Here is a 23,555-nt window from a genome sequence, read left to right on the forward strand (position 1 = left end):
AGCAAAATGGAAAAGCTGTGATGCAGTACACAGGTTATGGTCTTTATGGTTCCAAAAAGCCTCATAAAGTAAGAAAGAAATTACTTCTGTGGGTTAGAGCTTGAAAGTCTGTGGGCAAACAGGCTGAGCCATCTGTGTCGATGTAGCTTCATTCACTTACTGTGAAAAAATGCTTTCATTTTTTGCTGAAAACCATACAGCTATATTTAGCACTGTTCCTGTTATATACATATTTTCAACAATGGAAGAGATGCTCTTACTACATTGTTAAGTGGCAGCTGGATTTTGCCAGCAAAGAAACCTGTTTCTCACACAAGACACAGAAATTATTAAGAAGCCAGAGGAAAGAACCTTTTGTTTCAGATGAAAGAGTGCATAAGAACCCAGAGCTCCTTTGTCTCTGCTTTTTTCACAATGCATTATGAATTTTTTTTGTTTCATTCTGACTCAGACAAGGAAATTCTTACCTAAAATAGACTGTTGCAACGTGGTTAGAGAGAGCCCTGAACATGAGAGATCTTGGCTTAAATATCTTTAAAGAGAGTGTAGGGCTAAATCTGATTATCCAGCTTGTGAAGTTATTGTATGGAGTAGGCAGAAGGTTCCATTTCTTGCTGTGTTCTAAGTGAAGATCCAGGCAATAGAGGCATTTCTTAAAATGTGTGATCTTTCTGGGGTATTGTACAGCTGCTTGTGGGTGAGTAGGTACATGTAAGTCCCTGTCTGTCTGTCTGTCCATTTATCTTGCTCAGCAGTGCAAATGCTCATGGCATAGAGAGGTAAATAACTCATTCATGGATTTCAGTGCTGATCTGTCCATTGCTGCCAAAGCCAGGCTGCTCCAGACATGCTCAGAAATAGATCATTCCAACATGCAGGAAACTTCAAGATGAAAAAGGCACTAAGGCATGATTATGATTATGATTATGCAGGAGCTGCCAAGTTTTGCATTGCTGATCAAACCTTTGATGCCATTTGCTAATAACTTCTTACCCTAAAAGGCCTGACTTCTCCCAGGCATCAGTTCCTTTAGCTCTTCCACTTTTTAGAAATCCATCTGCCTCATCTAGGCTGAGATTTTTCCAAATTAACTACAGGTACTAATAGGATGCTACATCCTTTTTTGGATTAGATATAGGAATTTCACTGAAAAGAAAAAAGAAATCCAGTTTCACTTTATAAACTATCTCAGAAGAAAATTTAGAGCAACAACACATACATTTCAGAAGAACATACATTTTCAGATGATATAAAATGATCCTACTTAGCTTTAACAGAATTAATCCCGCTAGCAACAATTATGAAAAATGACAGCATGTAACCCTAAATATAGAAAAGATTCCATTTAATTAGAAATTACTGAGAACGCTAGTGACCATATTTGATTGATTTTTCAGTGATTGATTTAATATTTTTCTAAGAAGTCATACTTTTCCTTAGTTTGAACATGGATTTACTCCAATATCAATGCTATTGATGTGCCAGCACTCAGCATATTTAAGTAGAAGTGTACAGTCATTCCAAAAATGGAAAACTGTTGAGGGCCTTAACATAACTGTCCTAAAAAATACATTTAGTTTTGATGGTGCTATAAATTTGAGAAATTAAAATGCCCACACTTTCAAACTTGATTGTGTAAACAAGACCTAGAGCACTTTATGGTGTATAGATCAATCTGAAATGTGCAAAGAACTGCAGATTGCCTGACACAGAGTAATGAGAAGGCTGCAGCTCTGCAGCTAGCAGTGGCCAGAATCTTCATGGCTGACTGCCCCTTCAGGCAGTGCTTTTTCCAAATCTACCTAAATGCCACTTCACCTTTACTTTATGGGGTGATGGTGATGTCCACTGTCTAATTATGCTAGGTTAAATGGAAGCACTATCCCAATACACATGATCTAGGCTTTGGCTCTTACTTAATGGTGATACCCTGACTTCTGGTAGATGCTATGTAGTGTTCCAAATTTCCAAGAGCAAAAAGTAAAATGAAACAGAAGATGAGAAAGTACTGCTAAGTAGTTAACAGATCTTTACAGAAAATGGGGAGAATATTGGTGCTTAATCAAAGCATGAAGTCATCAATTAATAGTCCATGATTAATGATTTTAAAAATATTTTTATTATCATTAAAAGAACAAAATTAACCTGAAGGGAACATAGTTTCATCAAAAAAGAGCAGGAAAATAAGCACTTATGCATTAACATTCAACAGCTGTTTTGAGTCTATATTTGGAAAAAGCAGTGTCAGTGCCTAGTGACATTGGGGTAAAATGAAGAAAAAATTGCTGTTTTAAAGATAGATGTTACAGAGCACCTGCTAAATTTAAGCTTTTGCAAATCAGCAGACTTGGAAACTAGTAATCCAAGAGAAGAATATACATAAGGAGTTTTCTTCTATCAGTTTATTATAAATCTTCATAATCAGGAAAAATTCCGAACAAGTGAAAGAATGCCAATTCAAATAAAATAGTTACTAAAAAGGCTGGGTCATTGACCTGTAAAAAAGCTGTAACTGATTTCCAGTAAAATAATGGGATTGTTAATTTGGAGCTATCATCAACAAAAAGCTGGAGGCTAAAAATGGAATAATACTAATCAGTGTATCTTCCTGGAAGTCATATCTTGTTAAGTGTTCTTGTTATGTTTTGGTTTTTTTGGGGGCCAGAATTATAGCTTTGAGTGACAAAAGTTATTTTATTACTGCAAAGTATTCTCCAAGGGATTTAAGATGTTGTCATATAAAGTCACCACACTTACACTAAATAAAGAAATAATCAAAATCTGTTTTTTAACACTGAGCTATTCTTCCAAAAATCAGTTCATTGTTAGCTGGGACATTAAGTTGTCCTATCTGGACACCTTTTGTCCTGGTTTTGGCCCAGATCAGAGGGAAGGGGCGTGGCCAGACACTAATGTTATTCAACATCACTTTCTATCATTGCCTGGGATGGGGGAAAGGGACTTTTTCTCTTCCTAGAAGGATGTTCCTTCCAATGGGAGAAAGTGGAAGTTGAAATGATCTGGTATTTTAAAGGTAAATAGTTTCTTTGTCTTATACGTTTTGTTATAAATTGCTGCTGTTACTGTTTGTTTTCTCACCTTGATAAGAAATTGTTCTTATCTCAGCCCATGATCTTTGCCTTTTGTGTTTTCAGGTGGGGCAGAGGAGGGGGAAGTAAGAGCAGTGATTTTAGCTGGGCTATTAAATGGGGGAATACCATTCCTAAACTACAACACCACTGTAGTTAACAACTGACAGCCATAACACCACTTCTAGACACCCTCAGTTCAACATCACTATTAAAAACAACCCTAGTCCAGAGGAAGGAGAATGTGTAAACATTTGGGTGATTTAAAAGCAGAAACAAAAAAGTGATCCAAGGACTTGAAGAAATGGGCATTCCCTCTGAGCAAGACATGGGCAAGGATCTTATGTCTCTCTGGAGACTCCAGACCTTCTTGCAAGGAAATCTCATGCAACAGATAGAGCCCAAATGGAATCTTCCACTTGGGAATCTGTCACCCAGACTCTGCTCTGGACTAATCTTTTTTTTTCTAGATGTCTGACACATGGGAACACATCAATCCTAACTCAGAAATTTCTGTTGACATTAACTAGAAAAAGGCTTAGGAGAAAAGGAGGGAGGGAAAGAATTGCAAATACTATCTCTTTTGTACAGGGCAGGACCTCACTACTGTCAGATATCTACCAGTGCAAATTTCCCTCAAATGTGTTTCCAAAATATGAAGCTGATTCATGTCTCTCCTTAGCCTAGATTTGGCCTGGCACAGTTCCTTGTTTACTGAAATTACATTTCGCATGCATTTTTGAAGACAACTGTCTAGAAACTCTGGAACTACAGTAAAATCAGTTCAGCAATTCAATGTGACCAATATCTTCTCTTTAGGGCTTACTCCTTTATTGTGATATCATTGAATCAACGTTTGTGAAGGAACAGCTGCCAAGCAGAAAAGTTGATGCCATGGATCATTTTCAGAAGTGTTTTGCAATTTTAAAATTATATCAGCCAAGAGTAGACAACAGCACTTGCAACACGTCAAAAAAATTGGGAATGGCAGAAGTCAAAGACTGGAAGGCAATCCGTGTGGATCTGGTCATAACCCCCTTTGAGCAATATGCATATGCTCTGTTAGGCTGGACAGGCTCCAGGGTAAGTAACCACAACAGTTTATGTTGTCTTAGCATTGCAAACACGTTTTTTGTTGTTGCAGGACTATTCAGAGTTCATGGATTAAAAAAAAAAAATATTCCTGATGTCCACACATCACATTTCATGCTGTTATCCACCCCTCATCATGGGTTTGGGCTGATGAACCCATCACTAACATGTATGGATGTGTCTCTAGGAGAGTTAAGATCTATTTTCCTCGAAGCTTAGTGTTTAGGCTTATGAACTGGAGAGCTAAGTTTTTGGTCAGTTGTGTTGTCTCTTTACATCACAATGCTGTTAACAAATTTAGATGGTTACTGAGTAGAGAGATGATTTGGAAAGCGCCACATAATTTTACAGGAAATTAAACATTTGAGGAAGAGATGTTCTGAATTGGAACTTAATTTGTTTTGTAGGAAATTGAAAACGATTTGACATCTTTCTTTTTGGATTAGATCAAATGTTTTGTTTTAGTTGCATTTTAATTGACTTTTAAATTGTAAAAAAATGGAAAAATTTTAAAATTAGACATTACTTTTGAACTAGAATAAAATATGTTTTGATTTATGTTTTAATAAGAAAACTTAAAATGATGGCTACTTTCACAATAGATACTAGTTAGCTGGCATAATATAAAATAGTGCACTGTTTTCAAAATAAAAAATTTTACCTAATGCAAATACAAAACTCAAATTATTAATCTCTCTCCAGACAGAATATTTTTTAGATCTGTCCTACATGTTTGCCTTCTGATGTTCATTTTTAGGGAAGTGTTTACATGCTACAATGGAGAGCTTCTGAGCCAGCTCTGAATTATCTTTTTGATGTGCTGGAAGCAGTGCTGGTGCCTTGCCACTCTTCTGCTCAGGTTAATTGGAAGCAGGATGGTTTCGACCAGGCAAAATGTTGAAATTGATGTGTTCTCCTGCTGAACTTATGAATTACTTCAGTCACTTTTTTGAGATAACAAAATGTATTTATTTGGACTTTGGATTAAGTTCTTCAGGCTTTGGGGTCCTTTCTTATCCTGGAAGTGTTTGGCAACTTAAAAACCCTTCTCAACTCTGTAGGTAGGTGTCTACACAAAAAACACTCAGTGTGGGGCCCTTTGGATGAGTAGGCAATGACTTCATTTTTCTCTGCCTCACTGAGCTCCTGTTCCCTGTTGAGCTAATTCACCTACAGTCTGTGGGAGTCCATCACAGGTTTTGCTTTCTTGTACAGTGCCCAATTTTCAGAGTAAACGACTGAAATGATGGACGATTCACTATCAAAACATTTCCTTGCAGATGATTGATTTTATCAGACTACATTCCTTTAATAGAGGTAATTTTTATTCCTTAGTTTATTATTTGGTTTGGTGTTAGAAGGTGCAAAGGATGACAATTTTGGCTTGTGCATACATTTGATATTTGTGCACATGTTTGATATTTGTGTCTTTGACAGCAATTTGGACGTGATTTGAGGAGGTATGCTGCTCATGAAAGGAAGATGATACTGGATAACCATGCATTATATGACAGGAGAAAGGTACTGTTTATTCTCAGAGATAAAGCTAATGTGTTTTTATTTCCAAATAATGGTGCATTTCCAGTTAATTTTTTATATTCAAGTATATAGAATATTTTAGGTTGATTATCTGGTGGTTAAACAGTTCCACCTTCCTGTGATTTAGTTTCATTGGAACAATCTGAATAAATCTGAACAAAAGTCTGGAAATATATTTTATTTTTTGTAATTGTGAGGTAATTCTTGAAATGTAACAAGAAACATGAATTAGACATTTGTGTTTGATAGAAACTGTGCAGCCTTCCCAAACCTGAGAACAGCCCATCTGAGTATTTGAAAGAGGTACTTCACTGTCCCATTTCAGGGGAGATAATTTCTGTGTTCCCAGCACACTTTCAACTCTCATTGCTATGACATTGCAAAGGAAAAGGGGATATTGAGTGGGCTCAGTTAGAAGGCTTGAGCAAGTTTTTGCAGGGTATGACATTAAGTAGGGATTAGGGATCATCCTGCTTTTAAAGCCCTGCATTCAGAAATTTGTGTGGAATTCTGTTTAGTCAGGCTTGGCAGCCTGGGGAGTAATTGGTATAACTTCTGGTATAAAGGCTCTTGGCTGCAGTTGTACTGATCTCTGCATTTATCTGGCTTAATGTCTGTATTTGTATTAGGCCATTTAAATAATAAGCAAAAATCAATACTGAAGATGTTTATTGATGTCATTATAGGGAAAGGCAAAAGTGCCATGTCAAGATTTTACATTAATCTTTCCTATATATTCCTTTATAGAATGCAGACTGCTTTTAGCACCCCTACTTACATGCAGTATTGTCTCATTGCTTCTTTCTGAGGTGAAGGAAGTGCATCTTAGAAGCCATCACTCCATTTCAGCTCTCTCCACTGTGCTCATCAGGTCCAGATGCTGCTATAGCATCCTCAGTTCACATGGAAACCTGGGGAAATTATCAGGCTAATTATCCATTTAGTCAGATATCCTGACTAAATTGCCAGCTATTGTCAATACTAGATGCTTCAGAGGAAAACATGAAATCAATAGTAGATAAATATGCTGTCATGTGTCTAAAGAGGATGTTTCTTCACAAACCCAGAGATGATGTCAGTATATTTCTGCCTGTCTTTGAAAGTATTCAAAATATAAACTTTTTTCCTCAGGATAATATGGTTGGTGTCATTATCTGCATGTTAGTATGTGCTCTGTTCAACAGCTTTTTTGGTGAAACAGAAAATGGCATTAGGGAAAACCAAAGAATTTGAGGAATGCCAGTGTTATTTTTTGTATGCAGCAAAATTTGCCTGCTTGGTGTACAAGTATGTATCATTATATCTGCTGCTTTTACTCAGAACTCTGAGGCTTTCAGGATCCCTGTCCTTTCATGAACAGCGTCAATCAGTATTATTTTTTTTTTTATTATGTTTAGGCTTTATAACCAGCATATCATTAGAATCTGTCTGGGGAAAAAAAAAGTGAGTTTCCTTGTGTTTTTGACTGGATTAGCTAGGATGATTCACAGATAAATGATGAATTTATCTTCACAGTGTCCTCTGGGAAGATAAACTTGTTCTCTTGTCATCCCAAATTTTCAGGTAAAGAGCTGAGGCAGAGAAAGATTTCAGGTCATAAACATCCATTGATTTCAAGTGCCCTGCCTTTGCAGTGTCCAGTCTTAAGTTTCTCCTGTTGACTATTTGCCCTGGAAATTTGAAAAATATAGAGACATGTATACCCATATTGTGGTTCCCTGAACTGTAACTTAATTTCCAGACCTTCTGCATGTCTGAGCCTCAACCTACATTTCCTCAATTCCTCAGTTGTACTGCCCAAAGCTGAAGAAATGGACCTAAAGAGAGGTCTGAGAAGCAAAACTCAGAATTTTCCTTATTCCTTTTCATAAGTAATTCTTGACAAAGGCAAAGAAGGAACACAAGGAAAACAAAAACCAAACTGAGTGAAACCCAAAACACCCAGACAAAATCTTCAGGGAAATTTTCAACTGTCTTGACCACAAAATCCTTAATCTATGAGTTCCATATATCAAATGAGGCACAGGATAGGGTCAGCTGTCTCTTTCAGAGAGGGACTTTTCTTTCAAAAGTCTATCTGTCATCATCCCCCTTGCCCCCCAATATCTAGGTCTGCTATTTCTCATTTAATCCCAAACACAGCTGGTTTGCTTTCAGATTTTGGGGTTTTTTCTTTTGCTGTGAACCACAGATGCACTGCAGATTTCAAGCACAAGAAGTTGTGTTAATATGTTGACACAGCAGAATACTGTTCTTGTTTTTGCTACAGTCTCAGAAATAGCTAAATTACATTAGCTGAGTTTTTCCAAAAGAATGAAACTTCTAAGGCAGATATTCAATAAGAAGAATTTCAGACCAGGCAGCACTGAATTTCTAGTCTGCTTAACACGGTCTCTTTTTTCAAGTGGTGTTATTCTAACAAGAAGCAAGGAGATGACTCTCTAGCAAGTATACTAATATTTATAATCTAATGTGTTAAATTCAGATATATTTTAAAACTATTTTTAAGTTTACAATTTTGTATTAACTTTTTCCCACAAATGGCAGTTTGAACCAAAACTTCCCATACTGCCCCCCAGTGTGTAACAAGATCAGAAATGTGCAGAATACAGCAATGGTATCTGTCTGTGAAATTTGATGGCCCATAGTGGAAGAGGAGAAGTTTGCAGTAGATTGTGTGGCTGCCAAGGTTGATTCATTTTTAGGGTCATCAGAGTAGTAAGCTTAAAATTTAAGTGATAAAAATAATTATTAATTTTATACAAGGGAACATATGCACAAATTGTAAAATGCTTGGGATTGTTTTGTTGGTTATCTTTTACATTAAACTATGAAGAGAAGAGAATCTTCTTTATTGAAGTCCTAGTGCTTTTCTTTTAAAATTATTTGTCTCATGGGAACAATAAAAACATGGGTATTTTATCTATACTGTCTCATGAAATTGGTATGGAACATGAACATTTGTATTTCATAAGTATATTTCTCTTTGTGAGAGGAAATCTTTCTTTCTTAAAGCTAAAAAAATCAGGAAGCAGATATCCCTTGTGCAAGCTGCTCAAGATCCCTCAACACAACCTTAATTGAGGTTAATTAGGCACCATATGTGAAAGCTGAAGCACATCTTTTCCATATTTCTCTCCTTGTCTGCTGAAGGGAGGTTATCTTGTGGTGCTGGCTTTGTCCAGGCAGACACCTCCTGGGGTATTGACTGGGGTACAATTTGGGAGCTGGACCAAAGCCTTTTTGCTTCATTCTTTTTCTTTTATTAATCTGTGCATGTGTAAAGCAAAAGAGATGGGAAGATCAGGAGAAGTCAAACTATTTCTTGATCCTGCAGAAGACCAAGTCCTTTCCCTTAAAAACACTTGCCTGTCATAATTTAAATTTTTTCAAGTCATTATAAGAAGTTAATAAACCATGTTATAGCAAATATTATTTGCTCTTACTTAATTTCTATTTGGTGGAATGTAACTGTACTTGTAAGAGAATGTCATTCATTACAAAAGAAAATAATTTCCTGGTTTGCTCTACATTTCAATATATAATTCAGGATACTTTATACTTCTGTATTAATATTTATCAACCCCTTGGCACAGATGGTTGCACTGTGGCCCACTGCTTGAAATGTGATGCATGTCTCAAAATCCCAGATTCCAGTGTTCAAAGGGTTGCAGCAGGAGAGAGTCCTGCTTACTTTAATGTATTTCCAAAGGGATTCTGCCAGGAATTGGGAGCATTAACACAGCAGTTAGGAATCAATTACATAGCTTTGCAGATGGGAACAAAAGGAAGAGAAATTTTCTCCAGGGACTCGTTACAAAGTTACACTGTGAAATTATTCCTCAGCCTTGATTTTTTTTATTTATTTTTTTTTTTATTATTTTTTATTTTTTATTTTTTTTTCTTTCTAGTGTGAATCTCATTTTTCATATATTTGTTGGTTTTGGAAGACAGTGTGCAATTATCAAACTAATGATTTTTTTTCAGTTCTGGAATAAGAAGGGCATTTTGTAGATCTTCTCTTAATAGGAAAATTGTGACAAAAAAATTGAAAATTTGCTACCAATTATCTGTCGGCCTCTTTTACATAAAAAGATGAGTGTGTGTCCAAATCTGTGTGTCTGTAGAATTGTGTACTAAAGGTATGGAAATCAGCCTTGTATGTACCAGGCTGAGGTATGTAGCTCCTGTGATTTACAGCAGCTGGAGATCAAACCTTACTAAGATCCCCACTCTTACAGGATGGAGTTCATTGATCAGCCACGAGGAAGAAAGAGAAGTTGTACATTCCCCATGTCTTATGGTATTATTGCTGCTACAAATGGCATGATGTTTTTATGAACAGGCAAATAAGATTCCCATTTTAAAACTTCCCTTATTCATGAATGAATATGCTTACTAAGAAAAGTAGAAATGGTTTAAAAAAAAAAAAATTCATTTTTCTGTGTGAAGCGTAAATCAGGTCAGCTGAGCATCAGGCTCTTCCTTAGAAAAATTAAGGTCCTTAGTTTGTAAACCAGGACATCAGCAGTTGTTTTGACACCCCTCAGTGTTGGATTAGGAGGCAATTATCACTTAACCCACAACAAAAAATGTTTGGGTACAATGTGCATTGTCTCTGGACTAGGGGTGTGCATACTAGGGCATTGTTGACAAGTTTTGGCAACATCCTGACAGCTTTTTACCTGGGTGAAATACAGAGAGATCTAGTGGATCTAACTAAAAAAGATATAGCTCAAAAGCCTGTTTTATTTTTAAACACCTGTCTTTTAGATTAGTAATTATCAAATGTTTCTAGGAAAAGGCAAGAAATGTGTGATTTACTTTCTCCTTATGTTTTATTATCTTGAAGGTAATTTTTAAAATAGCTGGCAAACTACAGGATTTCTATTCTTTAAGGAGCTGTACTTGTATTAATGCCCTTTTTCCACATCAGCAATCTGGAATAAGATTGAGGAACTGCAGAGGTTATTGGTGGCTTTACCAGCTCTGGTGCTGTTAGCTGGAGTATGTTTTCATGCAGAATGGCCCTGTGGAGAGTATCTGAATGAAGCTGGACTCTCTGTCACTGGGATTTTGCAATGGCTGGTAGAATGACAAGCTTGCAGGCAGCCAAAGGTCACGTACCAGGTCAGACGTGTGACATCAGAGCACAGCCAAACAACTTTCAGGCTGTCGTGTTCTCTGTGCTCTGGATGTTTTCTGATCCCTCTTCTAATAATAATTTGGCTTGTGAGAAGGCAGCACAAGAAGGAATTGTGACATCTAGCAGGAAGTCATGGTTGTGTGAGCTTGAGTTGTTGTTGTAGTAATAGAGGCTAAGGAAGGAGGATGGTCCAGAGATTTCACTTTTAGCTTGCAACTTGTGTCATTCTGTAGCCAAATTTTCTCTGCAGTTTTAAGATCATTTAGCCTTCCTTGTAGTAAATCCAGCAGTAAAACCTAGTTCTCATGATGGAAACCTGCAGTAATAGTAAGTAGTTAGCCACTGAAGAATAAGCTATTTCAGTTTAATGAAGAATTTTTATCGCCCCGTGTTTTGTCTTTATAACTAGAAGAGTGAACAAAGGTCTAATGGAGAATTTTGATTATTCAAAATTTGCTTGGTCACTTAGTCAGACAGAAAGTCAAGATGTTAGCACTTTCTGCTAAAGGCATTTCTTTCTGAATCTCTGCTTTGGAAAAAATCCATGGATGAGCCTGTTCCAAACCTCCAGAGCTCAGACAGCTCTTGGGGCTGCAAACACTTGGCTGGCAGCTCCAGTCCCATGGAGCCAATGAGCCCTGGAGACTCTGGCTCTGAAATACTTGAAATTACTTATTTGAGCTCAGGGTCCCAGTAGCCTGTCAGGCAGGTTATTGAGAGGATGTACAAGCTGGCAGGAGCTCAAATAGGCTTAGATTTTTTTTAAGTGCCTGGTAAACTAGATTTTATTGGATTGTGGCTTCTTTTCAGGGCAATATTTTGATAATTACATCATTTTTATGGAATACCTAGGATGAGTGAGTAGGAAAATTCCAACAAAGTGAAATTCATTAGTGTTTTGCTGATTAGATCTGTTCAAAAGTCAATGTGATATTATTTTTGTGTGGCTATATATGTGTTAGGTAGAAATACTGTTCCCTAGAACTCTCTGTTCTCTGGGAATCCTGGGAAGCTACATTTTAGTGGTTCTCAGCCAGCCAAATCCATATATCATCTTTCTCAGTATAGCTTGCTGTGAGGACATTCCAAACTTAACTACAGATGATGCTTCTGAAAAATCTACTGTTCTCTGCAAAACCCAGCCCTACCACTTACATTGTGCATGAATATGACTTTTTAAAATGCAGGATTTATCAACATTTTTCACTATTGCTTGCTAACTAAACTTCCTTATCTTAATTAATTAAAAATTAGCACCATTTCCAGATACTTAAGAATCCATAGGAAAAGAAACATCTTTTTGTTTGTACATTTTGGTAACTATTTGTGAACTATTTCTTGGAGTTACAGTAAAGAGTGAGATTTAAAACTTCCTCACTCTATGTCTCACAGTTTCAGCTGCAGTGGGGCTCCCTATTGCTCTTTCCTTTCATTCAGAGTATATTTATTTTTCTTGATGCTGTTTGCTGTTCTGCAGCTACTCAGAGCCAGCTCTACATAAAACAGGAACTAACTTCAACAGTTCCATGCTAGAAATTCTGAGTGATGTATTTCCTCAAATTGCTATCTTTTGGGAATGGAAGGGAGCATGGGAGAATTGATCTGAATGAGCAGTGGGATGGGGTGGCCTGCATGCCTTAAGCTGCTGCAGGTACTTTTCTCTTTTCCTGTTTCTTGTCAGATTTCTAAGGATGGCATGTGGAACAGTTTTATGGCTGGATTGTGGCCATGTAGAAAGTGTCTGTCTTCTGCATTTTATACACCACTTATGGAAATTCTCAAGCCAGGTGTGAGATCAGAGAATTGAATTTTTCTTGTAAATTCTGATTTTTAGCTTGTATAAACCCATATATTTTCACAATATTCCAGAAAACCCCTTTCAAGTCCAATTATTACTTTATGCAGTTCATGGAAGCAAAATGAAGTGCTGTAAATAATTAGCATTTTAAAAATGCTTTTTTTTTTTGGTTGAAGAATAAATTGAGTTCTTAGGGTAAAATAGATTAATTGAATTATTAGCATATGAATGTTCTTGCACTGACGTTGTAGGTTGATTTTTTTTGTAAGAGAAGGATCATGAGCTCAGTGTTATTTTGAAGAGTCATTGAGGCAGAAAGTAGTTATTAATTTTATGTCCTATGTAAATTTAAGATGGGAAATAGGTCCCTTAATGTTTTCCATTAGAGAAATATTGAAAAAAATATGACACTATACAGATGACTGATTGATGATTGATGACAATTTTGCATTTAAAAAACCTTGTGTGAATTTGAATGGCATGAAATGTTATTTAGTTGTTGAATAACAAGAGAGGTGGTTTATATAACTGTTCTGAAAACAAACTCCAGAGATGCTCTGAAAACTCCATAACGGGACCCAGCTTTGCAAGCCATTATGTGCTGTGCAGTTGCACTGAATATAGTAAGATTCTGTGATCCCAGTTTTTTTAAGAGAAAGTTTACTTTTTCTTGGGAAACCATAATAAGCATGAAAGGGGAAATTTATCCTGGGTTTTCTTTCACACTGTGAAGCTCACATGCACTCAATTGTCACCATCAGGATTGCACAGCCTTTTACCACTCTGCCACTTGCAGAGTGAATTTTTGTCTACAAAATACTTGACTGACTCTTCAGGCAGGGCTTGTCCTGCCTGCCTTAGCATGTATCTGTAAAGCCAAATGAAGGTATGATTACAGACCCAGTAAATGACTATTTTATGACAGTAATGCTCTGGTGAGCTGGTTTCAGAGTGTCTGAGTTCTGCTACTGCTCATTTTTTGCCCAAGTAGCTGCTTCCCAGCCAACCTCTGTGTTTGCAGCAGGCAATGCATCCAGCCAAGCCTGGCAACATCCTTGAGCTTCTAGCCTCCCTCATAATGTTCAGATTTTTCTCTGGCTGAGTCTGCATCTGCCTTGTGGCCTTTATTTTGACACATGGCTCACCTGCCAGTGACCATGCTGCTGCAAAAAGCAATGTTCATATGTTCCTGTGGTGGCTTGGCTCAGGGAACAGAAAGTGCTCTGGGGAAGCCAGACTGGCTGCAGCTGGCTGGGCGTCACCTGCGCTGCCAGAACTTTGTAAATGTGTCTCCTCATAAAAAGCCAGCTTTGTTTTTCAAGCAGGTATTCTTTCCTTCCACTGCCCAACACATTCCTTCTCAAAAACCTGTATCACCAGAAAGAGCTGTCCATGATTTTATGACCTCATTTCATTACATAAAATTGTGTGCAATTCACAATGTTTGATTGCATATTCAACAGTTACAGTCTCTGAGCCCATTGTTTGGTATCATCTAAGAAAATCTACTCCTCACTATCTTTCATTGAAAAAGATGCTTGCAGAAGTTTACTTGCACAGTTAAAGAGAATTTTTTTATAGTTCTGTAAAAACTGGAAGTTATATTATTTGGCAGATGCTGCTCTAAAATTATAAAGTTGTAATAGTGATATAATCAGCCTTGAGAACATCTTGATGAATTAAACATGCTGCAGCTGCAAAGTTTGCTTTAGACATCTGCAACAATGACTGGATTAAAGCTACAGTAAACATAAAGATCCAAAATTTATAATATTGATTTCCACTGTGCTCTCTACAACTACCTGAAAGGAAGTTGTGGCCATGTGAGGCTTGGCCTCTTTTCCCAGGCAAAGTGACAGGACAAGAGGACACAGTCTAAAGCTACATCAGAGGAGGTTCAGATTGGACATCAGGAAGAATTTCTTCATGGAAAGGGTAATTGGGCATTGGAATGAGCTGCACAGGGACGTGATGGAATCACCATCCCTGGAGGTGTTCTGAGGAAAGACTGGATGTGGCACTCATGCCATGATGTGGTTGACAAGGTGGTGTTGGGTCATAGGTTGGACTTGATGGTCTCAGAGGTCTTTTCCAACCTAATCAATTCTGTGATGCGAAAATTACTACAATTAAACTCTGAGTCATTGTAAACAGATGCAGGTACTTTCATTTGTGTTTCAATTCTCACACAGGAAAGTGGAAATTACATATGTGATTTGGGTGATTTTTTCTTTTTGCACCTGGTCTATTTTTAAAAATGAAGAATTAAAATAATCTAATTTTCTTATCTCTTGGTAATTTAAAAAATAATTATACATTTTCTTACAAAGGGTGCTTCTTCTCAGCATTCTCTTAGCATTTTAAATGTTTTTCATACAGCATATGATTGGTCATTTTTACAAAGTTTTCATGTAATTAATATGTATATTTAGCTGAACCTAATCTCTTTGCAATACTAAGCTGCACATCTAACACAAAGATAAAAGTACCTAATTGTCATTTTCTATGCTCAGTGTGTTTTTTGAGCAATTCAGTGAAACCTGTATTGCTAATGAAAAGACATCTCTCAAAATGCATAAGTGCAGGTCCTGAATATTTTGACTATTCTTTTTTAGTCATTTTAATTTCTAGGGCAGTACAGAACCAATAATTTTCAATTGTTTTAATCCAATTATTCAATCAGTATGCTGGGGTAAGTTATCAAATGTGGGGTAGGTTACTGAGTCTCATATTTCCTGTCAAAAGAAAAAAATAATTAATTTGAGAAGAAGTTAGGTAGAGAGGAAGCTGGAAAAGGAAGCAGCTGAGGGTCAGAGAGGAAAATGGCATAGGATGTGGGAATCAGAAAGGGATGGTGGATGTACAAATTTGGAAAAAGCAATGGGGAATGGAATGGATAAATTTAATCAGCAGCTCCACTGTGGGAAGGAATCTAGGTTTGTTGAAGAGACAACTGGAAAGGGGCACAAAAATTAAATGACGGGGAAGAGATGTAAGTGGAAGTTTGATGGACTGAAAAATAAATTAAATTCATCAGGCTAATTCTCTAAGCTGGCAACAGGAAGTAGGTAAATGTTCTGTTGCCCAAATAACTGAGTAAACTATGCACATCTCACTTAACTCCAGATGTGGTGTGAGAGGAGCTGAGTTACATTAAAAATCTGAGAGCAGACATCAACAACTTAGCATAGGGGAGTAGCAAAGACAGGGAGCTAGAACAGACACAGATTATAAAAACTCAGTTTCCTCAGACTGATTGATCCCACATTGGTCTGCAGCTCAAGATTGTGTCAGTGCTGTCAGCAAATATTTGTTAGCCCTGTAGCACAGTACATTTCCTGCCTAGTGAACAAAGCCTAAGTATCTTATAGGATTTGAAGTAAGCAGCATTTCTTTGAAGAAATAAAATCTCTATGCATAAACATAGGAAAATTGAATTAAGGTCAAAATTCAATCAACCACATTCTGGGATTTCTTAAATTGCAGGTCTTTGATTTTGCAATCCCAATAAGGTTCTTCTGTTTATAATAATCCCCTATGAATTACTCACAACTGGGTTTCATGAAATCCAGGATTCTGCACATTTCTAATTTCATTCACTCTTACAAAGCTTTATAAGGTAAAATACAAAAATCCCAACAGTATTTGACAGAGCTGCTGTAAATAGCACAGACCTAAAGTGAAACATGACTATAGCTAAACTGAAAAAGGAAATAATCCCTGTGAATATTTTTGAGGACTTTGTGGTAGTACAAAGATTGTCAGAGAACTGCAGGGACAATAAGTTTTGATCTGTTTTGTTTGCAACAGTGTGCTACTTAACATGTTAAAATTTTTGCCTGTGTTATCAGATAGGAAGTTCCAAGTTTCCTTTCACTTTGTGTGCCCCAAACTGAAAACATTTTAGTCGGGATGGCAATGCACTGTGGAATGTTTTTAATTTTGAAAATTGTAATGGGAGATTGGATGCATAACATTGTAGTGTTTTGCAACAAGTAACCACAGATGTGTCATTTTAAACAGACAGTAGTTCCATTTTATGTACAACATGGTCTTGTTTACAAACCAAATTTTAGTAAGTTCTGCTAATTTAACAGATAATGTTTTTTAATTTTTTTTTTTTTTCAAACTGTCAGTACTTCAGCACTAGTCTTTTTCTTTCTGCTTCATCAAAACTACTTGGAGTAAATAGATTGCACATAGAAAGCATGAAGATATTCTGTTACACTGTGTTATGATATAGTTGAGTAAGTGCCTAGAATATTCTAATATTAGCCTGATTATTCTATTTTACTTGATTAATTCACTTGTTACTGTTCAGAATTGAATATCAATAAACCTGTAACGAGAGCTAGAGACGAATTTAAGAGAAACATTCCAGTCTGGTATTTCTGATTAAAAGCACAGGACATGTCCAGTGGTAAAGTGAAATGAGAATTTATGATTATGGCTTCTATTAAAGTAAAAAATTATTCATGCCCAGAATTATTAGAATAAATTCCACTGCATTATTTTGCATCAGTACCATTACATGTGACTTTGCCTGAGGGTATCAAGTCAATGGGTAATGCTTGCAATACTGCTTTTTCAATCGTGGTTTGTTATGCTGTCATTTCAAAAGTAATTTTTTTGTCTCTGATTTATTTATCATCTTGTTTGTAGCTGGCTTAGGAACAGATTAGTTTTTATTTTAAGGCAGGCATACTGATGTGAATATTACTGGAGAAAATACTAGTTAAACATTAAAATTACATATGGAGATAATATATTGTCAGAGAAACTTCAGGTTATTGCTACTGAAAACTGTTATGAGACTGTCAAATGAAAAATGCACAGTGTCTGCAAATGTGGGATATTATTATTGAATTTGTTGACATACTTCACATTTCTAGCACAATTAGAACTTCAGCATTTGTGTTCTATAATTATAAATTTGTTTGTGCTGCTGATAGTCTCATTCATAAACATTGCTTAAATATTTAGCAAAATGTCTAATTACAAGCAAAGCAAAAATCACCAATAGCCAGTCTTAAAACCAAAACTCTTCAAAAAACCAAATGAAAAAGATTGGGAAAAGGGTAGAAGGAAAAACACCTGCAAAAACATGTTGTTTGGGAAAGGACTAGAAGTCAGATTGTCAGATGTTATAACTACCCACAAAGTATGAACAATGTGTGCTGACCATAATGAAGCTAAATTCTGGTGGCTAATTACTACACAGTTCCTTGGGGCTTGATTCTGTGATGTTTTCTTCATCAAGCAATGTTTCATGTTGAGAATGGTGTCTGACAGAGTCCTGGTGGAATGAGCTGCTATCCCTCTCAGGCTGGATAGCAGGATGAGTATCAGTACCATGAAGAAGTTTCATTTTTCCATGGTACTTTCTGGCAGCTTTCATACTATGAGACACAAGCATTGAGTACAATTATTTGGAAGCTCTTACATGACAGGATTGCATTCATTTTTATATGGAAATTATTTACTTAGCCTTTTTTTCATCCTGTTTCCTCCCCACCCTCTCCATAAAATCATTTTGTTTGCTCTGAAGTTTACTGAACACAGTGACCTCGTTAGCACTTTGTCTACCTGATGATCAGCTGGAGATTTCAGAGAAGTAGCCACTGTTTTACAGATCAGTGTTATATTGTATTCCCATACTTTGATTGTCGATTGAAGGCACTCAGCCTCCTTTCAGTCAGTGCACTGCAGGAATTTATGGATCTCCCAAAAAGCTTTCTCTACAGTTGCTTTACAAAATTCTGGGTCTGTAAGTGGTGTAAAATTGCAAAGCTATTTGCTATGCTGAAGCTCAGAGCAGATTTATGTTTTCCACCAAAGATGTACAACATTCATTCTGGTAAAGTTAACAGTAGCACAGAGAAGGAAGAGAAAATTGCTGGATTCCTGCTCTGTGCTTGCAGAGCCTGCTTTCCCCTTGGTCATGGCAGGGGATGGAGGAGTGGAGCTGGTTGTGATGCTGAGGGTAAGGCTGCCTGGCACAGCATGACAGACCTGAATGACAGAGGGAAATCCTGGTGCATGGGCTGCACCTGGTTATGGGTAGATCAAGGACATGCACCTTTCTCTGCTAAAAAGAAATGGAATCATAGTCCCTGTGGCTTAACATTGATATCACTAAATTCTGATGGTAATGTCAATAATTTTTAAGTGTTGATGGTGGCTCTGCATTCCTCTTAGTAGTTTTAGCAAAAATTTTTCTTTTACCGTATGTGCTCCTTTCTGACATAAAGCATATAAAATATAGCCCACTCTCCTGCTTAAGGTGATGCTCAGTGACTCAAGTTCCACATGGTAAGAGCAGAAAATAGCATGGAGATAGGTATTTAGGGAAGATTTTAAAGAAATATTCTTGGGAGAGAATAGCTTTCATTCACATTAATTGTATTATTGTAAGTCATATAATAATCAATTAAATTAATACAAAGCAAGTAATGATATTTGTCTTTAGGTTAGAAAACTCAAATATAGACTAAAACACATGATTATGTCAGCAAAAATGCTTATTTTCCTTTAAAACAGTTCCTAGCTATTGCTATAAAGAGTTATGCATTTTCTTATAGGTTTCCTAAGACCTTGTGACTTATACCTTTTAGATCTCCTATCTGCACCAGTTAGTCAACATCCTTTTGCTTCCTTCCTTGCAGCCTCTCCTTTGCTGAGTCACTTTCCAGGCACTGCCTGCACCTTCCTCTCAGAAACCCACTAATCCACTTATCCATTCAGATGAAACAAAAAGAGTTTAAGTTTTTTATTCAACCTGCTGCAAGTCTTAACTAAGACCCTAAATAATATGTTTATCTAGACTGTTGCTCTATTCTAGCTATCCTTGTTTGTTTTCTTACTGGATGGTGGTTGGAGTGAATTCATGTGGTTTTATAAATCTTGGCTTGAGTAAAATGTTCTGAGTCATTATATTAGATATTTTAGTCTGTGTTTGCATCTACCCCAAAAAAATCAATTCAGAAATGTCTGAACTCAAATTCCACTGAAATTTTCTCTTCACTACTTTCTTCAGTTTTACCTCCCTGTTTTGTTAGAAGTGTTGGACTCATTCTCCATATGGAAGTGCTGAACTGCAGGAGCTCATCAGAATGTTTGGTATGGTAAGAACTGTTAGCATAGGAGGCCCGTGAGGAGGTCATGCCAAGTCAATCATTCCATAATTCATCCATCCAGGTTTAGTTTTAGCCTTTTTCTACCCTGTTACTGACATCCTCCATTCTGTCCTTCTCGCCTGCATTTTTTGGCTTTTTTTTTTTTTTTTTTTTTTTTTTTTTTTTTTTTTTTTTTTTTTTGCTTATTTTTAGAAAATGTTAGTAGCATCTACGTATTTATGATTCCAGGATAAGCCTAATTGAATTCGATGGGGATCAAGGATATACACAGCTCAAAGTGTTTATTCTGGAACTCGCAATAACTTAATTGTCAATAAATAGAATGTCCAATTAGTTGTGCCATGGAGTGAATTTGGATAATTTTTCATCAATCAGTCTGTATAATCTGATTACCTCTCTTCTGATTGACCTTTCTGGGAGAAGATGTAGGTGTGAAGCTAAAACAAACATATGTTCTGCCTGTCTTCTCTTCTCCTGGGCTTTCCTGACTCAGTTGCTTTGACAGTGGTCCTTGTAGATGCCACATCCAAGGATATTTAGACATCAGCATTTAACACTTTCAATGGTTGGCTTTGGAACTCAAGTTTTTGTATGAAAATTATGCTTCCCTTTCTAGGGGATGACTTTTTTATGACCTCTGTGTTTCCAAGTTTACTTCTTATTGTGACCTAATGGAGGTATTCAGGCTCGTGAGGAGCTCAGGCTTCCCAGTGGAAAACAGCATTGAACTTTTATGACTTCCTAAGGCTTGTTAGCTAAGGTTCACCAAAAATCTATGCAGCTCACTGTAGTCAAATGGAAAAGCCTTTAGGACATCTTTAATTTTGCACTGAGATATTCCTTTTCTTCTCACTGGATTTGTGTACTGTCAGTCACAGGCACCTTGAACTCTCCAAAGTAGCAAACAAATGCAATTATAAAGGTATAAAGCACCAGATGGGTGCCTGCACATTTCCAGCTTTCCAAAATTTGAGCATTTGATGGAACAAGATATTTTTTGCTTTCTGGTCTCTTTGTTTTTTATTTCTTTCTTTCTTTTCTTACGTTTCAGACAGGCCTCATTTCTGTTTTTAAAGAATAAGTCCCAAAATTTTATTGCAATTCTGATCATACAATAAATTAAAATGTGACTACTTCAAGATTCCATATGTCTTTATATTTCTTTTCTCATCAGTATTTTGTGGATTAGAAATAGTTGCTTGGGGCTATTGTCACATATTACATTTAATATTCATATATCAAGAAAAAATTGTATGTACTACAGCTACTTGTTTAAAAATATTTTAACAGTGGTTGCTATAGTATTCACAGAAATTCTCCCATAAAACAGTTGGTTGTTTGCACTTGTTGGTTTTATTTCAGTATATGGCTCTTTCAACATTTTCACAGATGAGAATTAATTTAGTATTCTACCCATTTATTGTCAGAACCTTTCACTGAACTCGATAAAATAGGACCACTGAGTACAGAAGGTAATTGCAGTCAATCTAAGAGTTGTAAGAAATGTTGAAACAAAATTACTGCAGTGCATTGTTTTGTGGATATGTGGCTGTACAGACTTCCTTGATGCAGTGCTCAGAGAGGCTGAATCTTTTTGGCTTGGTATGAAGGAGTTTAGGTCAAAATAATCCAAAAGTAACAAAATACTGAAATGTATACCCATGTCAGGTATACATTATAAAAGGCTGATTTAGTAAACACAACGTCTTCCTAAAGTTTCAGCAGAGCTGGTGTGACCTGTGTGCCCTGGTGGTGTATCAACACCTGAACTGGAGAACTGGCCCAGGGGCAGAGGACAGGTGGGGTAACACTCAGGTCAGGTAAACACACAGAACATTCCCTCTGGCAATCATGTGGAAGATGTGATGGATTACTTATGTTTCTGCCTTCACAACTCTTTCTGTAAGCCCCTTCTAAAATTATTTTTACAAGGATAGAAATGCTGTTTGAACAAAAGGGATCAGAGAAAAAGGGAGTGTGACCAATTTAATAGCTTTGTACATTTAGACTGCTAAACCATTGAGATATGTTCTGTCAATTGTGGGTCTGATGTTATGGTGCACTGCTTCACTGAATGCCATGGCCTTTCATATCTAAAGAAGCTGTTGCAAGGAGTCTAAGCAGCATCATCTTTTCTTTTGCCACAATTATCTTTAATTAAAACTCTTCAATTGGCTTGACTAAGTGATGACTTGTGAAGATGTCTCTAAAGTGACAAATACATGTGTAAGAAATTTAAGGTGCATTGTGGTATATTTGACCATGGCTGATTAAGCAAGTCCTGTTGCTATCATCATTCATCTACAACTGACTTTACCCATAAATCTTGTTTTTAGAATGGACTCTGTCCAAGCACAATGAACAATTAAGTTCCAAGTTTGCAAATGACAGTCTGTCCTCTTCTTTTCTGTTACTCATTTATCATTGTCTTGCTTACGGCCACGGTGATAATTTGAGACACAAAGTGATGGGAGCTCAGACTGTTGGGTATTTATCATTCAATATACTGGTAGAACTACAAAGTTAGGTATCACATTGTCATTATATCTCCACCTTAATAATTTTTAAAAGAAAAGGAAATATTAAGGTAATTAAACTGATGTGAATGTGTCACATGTTAGACAATAAGAAAAACAGTGATAGAAGACAAAAATTCAATTTAAAATCCCTAAACATCTCGTGTAAGATTTTTGCCATTTTAAAGCATTCAACATAATCCTGGAGACAAAGGAAAGGTTAGAATAAATGTGTATGTTAATGACATTCTGGGTGCTTGTCCAGAAGCAAAGTTGTATCAAAGAGCATTTTGTAAACTGTTAACAAGATACTGTTGGCAATAATCTCCGTGCCCTTTCTTCCCTCCCCAATTTATTTCATGTAATAGTACATCAGGAGTCCAGACAGATCTTAGTGTTTATGGTCCTTCAGGGTCTTTTGCAAAAGGAAGAGATGTGTCTCATCCACAATGTTATAATTTTCAAAAGGATAATGAAATCTGCTAGAGTAAGACTGCATTCTTTCTGAGTTACAGCTGTAAAGGGCTCTGAAAAGAGTAGGAAAAAGGGAATATGGGAAGAAATTTCTTTGTCTTTAAGGGCACAGTTTGGCTGTGACTTATTCAAGAACAAATGTTCAAATAGTTTATAAAGCAGAGTTATGCCAGTAATCAATTAGGAAACTTGATACTTAATTCTTGTTCTTCTGCTAATACCAAGGATTAGAAGGATTTAAAGAAAGAAATTAATCAAATTTCCACCACATGTCTCATCTTCAGAACAGTGAATTTCACACGTACATACAAACCTGGAGAACTCCACTCTGCAGCACATTCTGCTGATTCAGAACCATCAAATCCTATTTCATCAATTATAATATGTGGTACTGACTTCTATTTTTGTACTTCAAACTAATTTTCTAAGTTCATCTTGAGGTGGGTTAAATAGTAATGAAATGCTATAGTGACTGGCTAAGACTTATCCATAATATTAGTCAAGTGTAATAGATTATTTATTTTTGTATTGGGCAACACAGTTATAATAAACAGTAGGATATCAGTCTGCTTGGAAAACAATTAAATGTGTGCCTTTCAAGAAGGCTGTGCTGTTGGCTAATGCTGTAGATAACTAGAACTATAATTCTACTTTATTAAGTAATGGTTTTGTTTTGCTGGATTCATCCTATTAAAATGTGATATGGAACCAAGTGGCAGGAGAAGTATAACATACATGAACTTTGGCCATGATAGTTAGGATATC

At 36.5% G+C, this 23,555-nt stretch overlaps 1 protein-coding gene across 1 annotated transcript in view; it reads left to right on the forward strand.

The window, feature by feature from the left end:
* The window catches only part of DNTT (DNA nucleotidylexotransferase), an 81,180-nt gene that overhangs the window by 54,454 nt on the left and 3,171 nt on the right, over window positions 1–23,555 (forward strand). The window contains exons 9-10 of the mRNA XM_056494395.1: window positions 3,909–4,172; window positions 5,619–5,702. Coding sequence (XP_056350370.1) covers window positions 3,909–4,172; window positions 5,619–5,702 — 348 coding nt within the window. The remainder of the gene's footprint in view (window positions 1–3,908; window positions 4,173–5,618; window positions 5,703–23,555) is intronic.

Source organism: Oenanthe melanoleuca, chromosome 6 (assembly GCF_029582105.1).
Source record: "Oenanthe melanoleuca isolate GR-GAL-2019-014 chromosome 6, OMel1.0, whole genome shotgun sequence".
NCBI lineage: Eukaryota > Metazoa > Chordata > Aves > Passeriformes > Muscicapidae > Oenanthe > Oenanthe melanoleuca.